The 12,480-nt window shown below is 34.9% G+C and overlaps 1 protein-coding gene across 2 annotated transcripts in view; it reads left to right on the forward strand.

Annotated features, from left to right (window-relative positions):
* The window catches only part of LRPPRC (leucine rich pentatricopeptide repeat containing), an 85,441-nt gene that overhangs the window by 16,790 nt on the left and 56,171 nt on the right, over positions 1-12,480 (forward strand). For both annotated transcript variants that reach the window (XM_021526451.3, XM_021526450.3), the window contains exons 9-14: positions 170-312; positions 598-703; positions 785-892; positions 6,600-6,718; positions 7,314-7,407; positions 10,647-10,716. In XM_021526451.3, coding sequence (XP_021382126.2) covers positions 170-312; positions 598-703; positions 785-892; positions 6,600-6,718; positions 7,314-7,407; positions 10,647-10,716 — 640 coding nt within the window. The remainder of the gene's footprint in view (positions 1-169; positions 313-597; positions 704-784; positions 893-6,599; positions 6,719-7,313; positions 7,408-10,646; positions 10,717-12,480) is intronic.

Consider the following 12,480-nt stretch of genomic DNA (forward strand, 5'->3'; position numbering starts at 1 on the left):
GAATTTCATTGATAAATATAAATAATTCTGGAAAAGGTAGTCTCAGATTTGGGTTGTGAATCTTGTTTAAAAGTATGTTAATGGTACTTGTAAAACATTTACAAAAATTAAAAAGTTGTGTGCACTTTGTTAATATATTAATATTGTTGTTCTGTTTTTCAATTGCTAGATGTAATAAACCTGTGTTTGACCCTGGTAACTCATGGCTTTGAAGATATCAGCTTCAACATCTTGAAGTCTTTGAGTCATTTATCGCGTGAAGATATGGACCAAGGTAGCTTCTTCTTGCAACATTGTGTAAATAGAGATCTGGTAAGCAGAATAGTAATACTTTTTTTCTTAATCTAATAATAACAGTATACTTATTTAGTTTAATGCAACTGTGAAGATTGAGAGTGGTGAGTTGTTGCACAGTTCTTAAAGAACAAAAAAAGCATTTTATTATTTTGTATCTACTTGTATAGTAAATTGAAATTCACAAAGGAATCCTGTTTGGCTTGTGTAATATCTGTTTTACAAACATTAGAAATAGCTGCTATTCATAACAGTTTGAGAAATTGATAAATACCTTAAATTAATTTTTGAAATTGTTTGCAGCCTCTGAACAAGCTGAAGCAATTCTGTAACGAGTTAAAAGAAGCAAAGATGCACTCGGCACCGTTACCATTTATCTTGCGTTGCGCTTTGGAGGCCAACAGACCAGGTACTCTGTTTTTTTACTTATTTTACCTGTGCTCATTTAGAATACTTGGTCACTGTTTAATTATTTGGTGAATGTTTTCAGCCTTGGCCATTGCTGTGATGAAGATGATGAAGGAAGAAGGCTTGCCACTCAGACCTCACTATTGCTGGCCACTGCTAGTTGCATACCAGAAGGAGAATAATCTTAAAGGTGAGTTGTCTGAAAAATGTCCTGAAAAATGCATACCTAGTACACAAATCCTACTGCTATGAGATTGATCAGAAATTTAACAAAGCCCTTGCTGTATGTCCCTGTTTCAAAAAATTTTTCCTTCAGAATGATTTTTTTAAAACCTCCTTTCTTGCTTGATTGTGATGCAGTTCTACAAATTTCAAGTCTCACTTGATATAGAAAGATGTGACAGAGTGTTTAGTTATCTTTTTAACTCTTCACATTCTTCCTGCATTCCAGCATACTTTATGCTGCTCATTACTATTTACAGTTTACTCTTGAAGAAGCTGCAGTCCAAGTGAAGAATTTAAAAGTAAGGTTATGTTGTTACAGCTCTCTTGGACTGCAAAGCCAGTCCTTTATTCAAGCCAGGTTCTTATGATTTGCCTCGTGAACCAAATGTGAGTTTTGTTAGAATAATAAAAACTGCAGGAGAACTTATATTGCTGAATGTATGAGCCTGACCTGACAGCATACTGATTGAAGGACAAAAATGCTCAATCTTTGGGATTCTTAAGTAGGTTTAAGCATTTAGCATGCTTTCCCCTGTTACACATGGGGATGTCTACAGGATATGAATAAGAATTGAAAAAAATATTAAATTTTAGAGTACAGTATCTAATTCTTTGGTTTGCGTTATTGGTAATTCAGAAAGAATGGTATTGTAAAAAGATGCTTTTAACAGAAGTACTTCCCCCTTGGGGAAACAAAAAACTGTCTTTTTCATCTTATCTCACAGTATAATGTGCTTTAGAATGAGATGCAGAGTTGTTAGTGTGACACTGGGTGACAAACAAAATGCACAAACAAAAAAAAAGTGCTTTTAGCAGACTCTTCCATATCGCAATTTTATCTTAAATATACAGTCACATTCCAGTTTGGAAGAAATGCTGAAACAAGTATTCCCTAATTGTTTCTGGCTATAAAAATGTCTCAAGTCTTTTTCAAAAAGCCTTTGTGAAAACAATATTCAGTTTTTATTAACTCCTTAGTCTCTGTTCCTGCTAGGCTACTGTCCAAGTTTATCTTCTCCCAGGTTTTCAAATCCTTGAAAGTTCTATGGTATTTTAAATGTCTGGCAATATTGTTTTAGTTGTGTCCTTTGTGACTTACTTGAAACACAGTGTTGCCAAAAATAAGTAAATGGAAATCAGTGCTGTACTTCTCTGTGTGGATGCTGCCTACTCAAAAAAGCTGCTTTCTTTTACTCCATCAAAAATTTCACCTCACTGACACAGTTCTGAGAGATGTTGGAAGTATTTTTAGATTCAGACTTGACTCCCAAAATTAAAGCAATATTTGAGTATCAAGAGAAACTTAGGTTTTTATACTTCTTCTGGTCCTTGTCAAGATCAGAGATTGCCTTAATTTGGACTCCCTGCTGTAGAAATCAACTGTGCTTTGGCAACTGTAGTTGCTGCTGGAGGTCAGGTAAGCAAATTGAGAAGAGAACTGATGATTGATCCCTCAATTCCAGCATTTTTAGCCATTTTCCATGCAATCTTTGTTTTTCTGTCTGCAAAGGATTTACATACACATACCTCTGTATGGCTGTAAGATAATGCTGTGAATTTGCAAACTCAGTTTTGTAGCCTGGTGCTCGCTATCCAAGTTGATATTGTCGAGTGGAAGGACTGTACATGCCTACACAAGCCAGTGATTTTTCAATTCTTTAAATACCTTTGGTAAGAGCACGCCTGCTCAGTTGCTTCTATAGGGAAGAGCCAGAGTAAGTATTCTTCATGAGTAGTGACACAAGTTGTCTTCTTCCCTTACGTAAGCTTGCATTCAATTTTCTCAGAGTTAATAATAAAAAATTGAATAAATAAGTTCCACTATCGAAAAATACAGCAAAGACACTTGAAGAAAGGTAAATGGGGGGGAAACCTCATCCAGCTTGGAATTGTTTCATAGAAATAATAGAGCAAACAATCATGCTGCAGTGAGAAATCTAAGGGTGACAGCAGTCAGGGTAGTAAATTAATAGAATAGTGCTTTCTAGGAGCAAAAAATAATGTGAACAGGAGTACAGACACAGTGTCACATCTCATACCAAAAATAAGGTAATTAATTTCTCAACGAAGTAGTAATGCCCAGCCTGATGTGTGTGGTTTTGTGTCTTGCTATAGGTAAGGCTGGTAATGGAAGACGACTTTGAGAAAAAACTATTAAAAATATGATAGCATGTAGACTGGACTAAATAATTAGAATAAACAGAATAAAAGCAACAAGTTATCTAGAACTGCAGTGTACAAATGTTTAAATCAGTACATATAGTGTGACCCAAATAAATAACAAATAGTAGTGTTTAATTATGTGTTTCTCTGATGTTTATTATAGCAAAATATGACACTGGATATCAAAGAAAATTCTGTGATTTCTGTATTAGAGAATTGTATTTGAAAGAAAAGTAGCAGTGAAGTAGTGGCTAGGAGGTATGAAACTAAATAAGTCCATTTTTAAATATACTCTTGACCACTCTTTTCACTCATTTTACACAGGCAAATAATTTCAGGTGGGGCATTGCCTTTCTGTGCATCTGATACATGAATTGATAAATACTTATTTCCTTAGTATTTATTAGGCTTTTAGGAATGAAAAGTGTATGGAGGGTTTAAAAGATCAATATGCAGTGGATCTGAAACTGTTACTGGCACTGAGAGTAATTTTTTATCAGATTATGCACTAAAATCTGGAGGCCCTAAGCAGAAATGTTCAATTTAGGCTTATTCCTGAATATTTTATAGCTTCCCTTTGCCTTTGAATGATCATGCTATTTTTAAAAACACTTGTAAAAAGTGTTGTTGAACTATTGTATAAACTATTGTTACATACAAAACCCATAGTTAGCGAATGGTAGTTCAGTTTTTACTATGGAAAATGTGAGGCTGGGTCCAGAAGGGGATAAGGGTGGTGATTTCACAAAGTTACTGCTTAAAATCTTGTTTTACAGACAGATTCTTCTGGCAAATAACATTCTGAGTGGATTTGAAACTACCACCACAGCAAAAATACATTAAATACTATGCTTTCCTGAATGTGACCTTACTTTTTGAACTGAAGTTTCGTTTTTTGTTTTCTCAGAAAACTGCTTAAAGCCAAATTTATCTTCCCTTGCTCATGTAGAGCTGTACATAGCTGCCTTAGAAATTCCTTCTGTTCTCATGGGACTGCTTTAGGGAGTAGGCATGACTTAACTGTGAGAACTTTAGGAGAGTAATGGTAGACTGAAATGCAAGCCTCACTTTTCAGTTTTTAAAAAGCTTCTCTACCACATAAATATTATGACTACCTCATAGTTAATCTCTTATATTTGTTCTTAATATACTGATTTGAGGTTAGAACCTGTTGTAAAACAGATCTGATGTTTGAGTGCTGTTTCCATTATTGACAAAAAGGAGTTGTTTGACTTCATTTGGCTTTCTATTTCTGTCTTCTTTCTACTCAATTATTTGATTTTGTATACTCAGCTCCTTTGTACTTACATATGTCAGCCTAAAAATCTCAAAAAGCCTGTTCTCCATCAAGTAGGGAGATGACCAAAAGACTTTACTGGGGGTTTTAGTCATGCCCAGTCTTCTGGATCAGTGGTCTCCAGAGTGGGGTGTGCAAGGCAATCCATTGGGTTGTGAGTGGACTGTTAGCAAATAAATATTTTATCATTTTATCATTTTTGGCTCTCTATTTTCATGTATGTTTGATAATGCCCACAATACATGTGAATGTATTCTGTACACGTGAATGATTTCTAAATCAATATACCTGTATATCTGGGGGGGGTCCCCAAAAAAGGTTGTGAGACAAGTGTTCTGCATGAACATTACTGCACTTTTGTGCCTTTATTTTTTAGGGTTTTTTTTTTGGTAGGGAGAGAGAGAAGAGGTCAGTGTTTTCCAGTATGAGAAGCAAAGAATTTATAAAAGTCCATGTACATAATGCTCAAATCTTTTAAACTGAAATGGAAATGTTTCATTGCTTAGTTTTGTGGAAGATGTTTATTTGACTATAAAGTAGTTCTGCTTTTGGTGAGGTAGAAAATATATGCAAAACTATAGGACTCTGTTGGTTTCATTAATCTTCTGTCCCCCCAAAAATGGTACATAAGCCACCTTAAAAAAAATGCTGCTACATATGTTTTCATTTTAAGTTTGTGATTACTTTGGCTGTGCAATTACTTTGGTGTAGTATGATTGTGGTATCTGCATCTTGCTGTTGTGCTGGTGTTCTGTTTCTCACACCTGCCTTCTCCTGCTCAGGAAATGTGCTCTAGTCTATCTGCTAGGGAATAGGGATGCTTAACAAGCCTGTTTTTTGCACTCTTCTGCATACAGGCTTGAGTTCAAACCTCCTGAGTGCACCACACCTTATTCACTATGGGATCTCTAGTTCTTGGTCTCCAAACTACTCTTTAGTGTTATAGTTATTTTTGAAAAGGTTTCAGCATGAGAGGACTTATATTTTCTGGGATGTTGAAAACATGAAGTACAAACTAGCTGTCAACATTTGAAAGGTATGAGAAAAGACTTAGTGTAATTAATTCTTTATTCATATTTTTGCAGATTCTGGTCCAAAAATCAGAGTTTTGTTTAAGGCAAACTCGAACAGATGATGCGACTTTAATCTAGTGTGACTTGCCTGCATGTATTTTCAAGTGCTCAAAGGGAATTCACATTTGATTATTTGCACCATAGTGCACTGCATAAAATATTCATGGAAGTGTCACTTTTCCATAGGTGGCACTCCAGGGCAAAGACAGGGACTTTGGACATTTTTAAAGTAATAAGTATGAAATGCAAGTTGAAAAAAACATATGCTGTTTGGTACTGGTGTCCTGCAGCAACTGACAAATCATTTTTAGACCAGCAAAAAATGATTATACCTGTATTGGTTTTGACAGGAGATCAGAGTTTGGTAGCTAAGGTTACTGGAAGAAGTTTGTGCAAATCAGAAGAGTGTAAGCAATTTAAAAAAATTACATACTCTACACTCCAATTGCTGGACTCTTAATATTGGTGTCTGGTGTCTTCAAATGTTACTCTACAGAAGTGATATACATTCTAGTTGTGTGACATGATGTGAATCCTGTAAAAATTAACATGTAGCTTCACTGGGCTTGGGAGACTCCTTTTTCTGAATTTCCAGTTTGAAGTTGATGTCTTGTAATTTATCAACTTAATTATAAACATCTTACTATTCTAAACAAGTCCAGAGAAAAGTCCTGTATACAAGCCCTAATCAGAGTTGGATACTGGGAAGAAAACTAAGAATGTTATGATGTGTTGAAGAATATTTTTGCATCTTGAGTTTATGTACTTTACATCAAATTTCAGGTTTGTTTTTTATGCACAATAGTATGGACATTTTGATACATAGCTCTATAAGATGTTCTGCAAACATGAGTAAGTCCTACATTTGCTGCGTTAGAAAATAAATTTGTATAATAGCAATTTCCAAACGGAACTTTGATTGTTTTTATAGCACGGCACAGAATGTGAAGTTTTGTGAATCTATTTAAAGTTTCAGAGTTCAAAATTCTATTAATACCTAAAATAGTACTGCAGGATTTTTCATGGCAATTTCAAGGAGGGAAATTGCGCCTTTTTTGTAAAGCAACATTTATTTTACATGTTGATTCTCAAGTTTTCATTTTTCTGAATACTTAGCCTTATTAATTTTGCCTTGATAGGTATCTTTGAGGTCCTCAAAGTGATGAACAAATTGGGGGTGGACCTTGATGCAGAAACATATACAGACTATGTTTTTAAAAACTTTGCTGATATTGAAACTGCCCATGCCCAGCTGAAGGTGAGTTTACATGTAAAATTTGTAAAAATGACTATTACATGGCTTCTTATAGTATGTTTTCTGTGAAGACTTTAGATCCCAGTAGTGCTCCAAACATGAACCTGGTATGATGAAGCCTGTTCAGAATATTTAGAAAATTTTTCAAATAGTTGTTGCACTGATAGTTTATTGTGTCTTCCTCCTACTGTTTACTTTTTCTTCTTCAGAGCTAACCAAAGTATTTTGCTCCAGACCTTGTAGCTTTATTTCCTGAACTGGAAAAGCAGATGATTATTAGTGCCATTTTTTTTCACAGAGGACTGGAAGTACTACAGTTGTTTCTGGTGAATAGTTTTTTTACTCACTAAAGAATTGAGAATTGGAGACAAAGTATAACTATCCCAGTCTTTCTGCCTTTGATAACTTTGTCTCTTTCAGTTGATTTCAATACAAAAAAAATTTTGGTCAGTAACAACTCATTTGGCTGCTGTATGGACTTCTGAAGAGCACCTTCTATGTTCTCTACAGCTACCTTTGGGAAGGAAGTGTTTAAAAATATGAAATATCAGAAGGTCTTCTCTGTGTAAAGTTCCATGGTTGATTGCATTTTCTCTAGGAAAATGGCTGCCTGTTTGAAAGTGTTGGGCTGTATCTGGCAGAACTGAGAAGTGAAGCATCTCAGGGGAGACTGGACAAAGTTCTTTCTATAAGTGAGTATTTTTTATGTTTCTTGTTACTGTGTACTTGGTGATAGTGTGGATTGATTGTAGGCTGAAAGATTTACTTGTATTAATATGTGAGGTTTCAACATATGTGGGAAACCTCACATAAGCAAAGTGCTTATCATGTGAGGTCTTCTGTGATGACTTGTCAGAGTGAAACTACCAATTCTGAACCATAAATCATAGTTTAATTCTTCTTCGGTATTGAACCTTGCCATAAGATTTGTGTAGAAGTTATTTGCAAATAACAGCTTTACTGTGATTGTGACAGGAATGTGACACTCTTGTACTTGGAGAGCTTAAGAGTTTGTGTATCACAAGGCCTGTGAGGTGGTTGGTGCTTGGATTGCTTTTGTTTGTAGCATCAATGGCTATAGAAAGCAAGGAACGATACAGCTCTGAAGTACTACAGTTACTCATAAAAGAACCTGCTTTAAAGATCTGATGGTCACTGACATTAACCTGAGGGGGTTCTGCTGATCTCTTGGTCACAGAAGTTGTGTATAAATGTGATTGGTTAATTAGGCATTGAATTGTGGCATGTTTTAAGAGTTTTCTCCAAAGACTGTTCTGATGCTCAGTGCTTGCACATGTTAATTTGTGTCATTGACTGAATGTAGGGGATGGGATAATTTGCTTGGTTAAGTAAGAATGTGATTGTCTTCAAAATTTAAATAAATAGTTTTTCTAGTGTGTGTGTATATATATATATATATATATATATAGAGTATATATTCCTAGTATAATGATATATTAATAAAATACCTAAACTTGGGCTAAATCTGATACAGAAAAATCTCTTTGTAAACAACAGTTTTATTTGCCTAAGGCTCAGGGAAAAGCTTAAGCAGTTACTTGCTGTGGTTGTCATTAACTGTTTTATTTGATAAATACAGAAATAAGTAGTCTATAATCCATGACTCTGGGAAGCTGGTGTATTGTAGATGAGAAAACTGAGTAGTTACTAATTAGTGATTTGATTTTGGTATTGGAGAGTTATAAATTAGTGAATCCTCAAGATTCACCTTACGTTTTGCCAGTATTTTGTTTGGTTTAATAAGAAAAAAACAAACCCAAAAAGCATGAACCCAGCCATTGACCCATAACATTTAAGTACCTAAAAAGAAACTTAGAATTTTTTTTTTTTTCAAAGGAGGACTGTTTATTAACAACAATGTGAAATAGTTTGGGGAATTTTTTTCTCCATGAAAATGTAGACACCCTCCTTTCATTCTGGTTAACTGAAACAGGCTGGCTTTAATGTGTTGTAAGACACAAATACACGTATGCCTGATATATGGTAAATGTCTATATCAAACATATGACACAGGCGCATAGAGTAAGTTGAATTCTGTCTTGTTGTCACAAAATTAGTATCAATTAGTATTATTTACCCATTGTTTGTGAGTTGAATTTAAATCTTGTAGTGATATTTCTGTTTACAAAGACCAGGGTTAATAATTCATGGAGACATATCAAATTTCTTTGAACTTGAGCTTTAAAGGAAACTACTCTGTAAATAGTTTACCAAGCTGAAATGAATGCTAGTAAATCCAATTAGCACCTATGTGATGATAAGGCACAGATATTAAACAGCTGATTTTTTTTTTCTTTTTGACTTGTCTCCTTTTGCAATATTACAAAGAGGGAAAAATAGATGGAGTATGGAAAATAGTTTGAGATTGTCTCATCAATGTAGTCAGAGGAGGCAAAGGTTGGTTTATTAATGCTGGCTGCTATCTAGGTGTATTGATTCAGCTTCTCATGCCTTATAATGTATAGATTTCTGCTACTGACAAGATGAAAACTCCGAAGCATCAGCTGAGGAATCTGGGCACATAAGGCAGTGTACATGAGAGCTGCTTTTTCCCTTTATCATGCCGTTCCATTCCACTTCATTGTCAGCCCCTTGATTTTCTCAGACTTGTTTGTTGCTAAGGAAACCAGGTTGCCGATTGTCAGCAGCAGCTGAGCATACTAAGATGCTTTTCTGCTTGCTTTTTTATAAGCCAAAAGTTTAATATACTGCTGGAGAATTTGTATTCAGAGTGTCTTGAAACCAACTTTACCTGAGGTTTTCAAACAAAAAGAAATGTTCCAGCATTTAAAACTAGAGTTAGACTAAGGAAGTGCTCTTAGCGTGTTCTTGTCTTTGACTTCCCAGGCTCCTTTAGAGCTGGTGTTTTTATTTTATCTTCTTCATGGTTATCTTCTACCATATTGCAGCCCTTGCTGAAAGGGCCCTGTGCAGTCAGGGTTTTACAGCAGTTAATTCCATTGTGATGCTGAAGTGAGATGATGATAACTTCATACAGGACATAAATGCACCCACTACTGTATTTTTTTCTTTGCTGGTCTACGATGCTGGAGTGAGAAACAGCAATTCTCTAGGAAGAAGGTAGAATGTTATGGAATATTTAGTCAAGAAGTGATGTAAAGATGAGAACATGAAGCATAGCTGTAAATTACCTCTCAGGGACATCTAATTTTAAGTGATTTTGCCATTTACTTTGTGTTCAAATATTATTGTATATAACAACGTGTAGAACTGTATATTTGTCTCTTTTTTTCCCCCCTTAGATTTAATGTAATTCAGTGGATAGCACTTTACATGGAACTGCTTTTTCTTTCTGGTCAGGGAATTTATATGAGCAGAAGCAAACACTTAAGAAAGCATTGTGCTATTGATTTTTGCTTGTGTTTTTTAAATTTTATTTTTATAATTATTTAAAAAATAAAAGACAAAAATTGAAGCCTATTTTAAGGCAGGTGTTCAGTCTGAAACAATTAGCAAACCATTTGCCATCAGTGGAACTTTTTTGTTCCAGCACTAATATATCAGGTTTTCTTGATTAATATAGTTTCAGATTTGTTTTGCTTTTTGGAATTGGTCTTTTACTTTATTACAGACAAAGATGCTTTATGCAATTAATAATTCATATAAAAAGCTGATTTATTAACAATTAACATTAAAGGTAATATAGAGGGAAAACTTCTCACTCTGAATATTTGATTGCTTTTGAAATGGATCAGATTTAGAGCTGATAAAACCAGGACTGTTTCAAATGCTTTGATATTTTAAATCTTGGTTTATAAATGTTTGTCAGCATTTAGTAAACTATCAAAATATCTTTTCAAGTGATGGTCTATTTACATGATTTGCTGAGTTGTTGCAGTTCAGGGACTTTCTTACAATGACTATTGAGAAACATTTCTTTCATTTACAGTGTCTTCAGCAAACATACCTGCTATAGATTATCGTCTGTTTAGAAACAGCCTCATTTTTGGTTTTAAAAGGTAAGGTTGTTATATGAATACTTCCTTTATCCTGTGTAACAAAGTTTCCTCTCTTTTTTGTCTTGTTAAACACAAGTCTGTCCAGTCTTTTGTCCCCTGGTCCATGTTTTAAAAGTAGCATTCCACGTTTAGTAGGAGATACTTTTGTTCCTCCCTGCTTTCCTCATTTTCCTTGCCTCTTCTATATATGAGCATACACTTGAAACATTTTATGTAGTAGATGAAAAAGAATTTCATTATTCTTTGTTCTGCCTATGTGCCAGTATATAAACTTAGGGTAGTAAACATTTGGGGGTTATCTTTATTCACTTTTCTTTTATAAACAGCTATGCTACTGTAAAATATCCCTAAAGATTGTCACTATTAGCCAGTAAAGTAATAGGGTGCTTGATGAAGATGAACTACCAGTAGGAGCCTGGCTTATTCTGCTACATCTGCTAACTTTCTGTGCCCTCTGGGTTAATATGGCTCCTGAATACTGACATGTAACACCTAGTTCCGAGCTACATTGCCAGGACTTTGTGTTCATAGTCATGCTCCCATTCTGCAAGGAAGGTTCCTTGTGTATTTGCAAGATTCTCTTAAGTTCATGAAAGTATATGTGAATTAGCAGGCACTTCTATCATGCACTGCTTGCCCCAGTCAAATGTTTAGGACTGGGAATGATAGGGTTTTTTCAGCATGCTTTTGCTGTAGGGAACAAGAGAAGTCACCTAATATTACTCAGGACCAGGGTTTGAAGGCTGATCTTGTTATTTCCTGGAATTTTGTAATGAGTATGAATTAGAACTGTTTTGGTTGGATATTAGTAAAACGTAACAGATGAATGTGACAAAAATAATTTCATAGAAAATTGCATATTCTATCTAGCTGGACCTGTTGTATCATGGGAAAAGAGGAGAAAAAGCAAACCAGTTTTGAAATTTTTTTTGTTAGCTAGGCCTAGCTGGCTTTGTTATCCAAGGGATAAGTGAAATAATATTTTAGATCCAGTAGGAGTATACTGCTATTCCTTTAATAGTCAGCTGCATAATCATCTGTTGCAGATGCATTAATTAAAGTAACAGATTTTCTAAACACATTTTTTCTCTATAAGTATAGATAAATATCCAACTGAAATAGGATTTTCACTAGAAAGCAAACTATGCCAGTTTACCATACACAGTCAACCCTAGCCTGAAATGTACCTATCACTGGGGAACTGTGCAGGTGTGCAGAATGTGATTTAAAGTATCTTTAAAATGTCATCATCTTTCTAGCAAACTAGTTGCTAAAAAACGTAGCCTGCCAAAGTGAAACAGTTACTCTCCTTATAACGGGAAGAATTCCTGCTGTTCTGATTACAAGTTACTGGACATCTGGGCTAAAAGCTCAGAATTCTGATAGAAATTAAGGTTAGGGATGTTTTGATGTGATTTTTTTGGGGGGGTATGGGGTGGTGGTGGTTTTTTCACTTTACTTCAGCTTTCCTTGCCACTTTTATACACTTACGTCGTAAGTTTTGTTTATCCATTTTATATTCTTTTGTTTGCCTTTCTTTCTACCTGGTTTCAGACACTGTGTTCAAGACTGCCTGTGCTCTGATTTTACCCTTAAATTATTTCTAAAAGCATACCTAGTCACGTTGCCTTTTCTGTTTTAAACTTAATGGCTATAACAGCCCGAGCATGAAACTTGATGGTATGATAGGAGAGAAGAAAGAATATTTGTAGGTTTTGTAAAAACGACAGCAAAATTTTATGACTAAATGCAGGTCTTGAGTGT

The sequence above is a fragment of the Lonchura striata genome, chromosome 3 (assembly GCF_050655825.1).
Source record: "Lonchura striata isolate lonStrDom1 chromosome 3, ASM5065582v1, whole genome shotgun sequence".
In the NCBI taxonomy this organism is placed as follows: domain Eukaryota; kingdom Metazoa; phylum Chordata; class Aves; order Passeriformes; family Estrildidae; genus Lonchura; species Lonchura striata.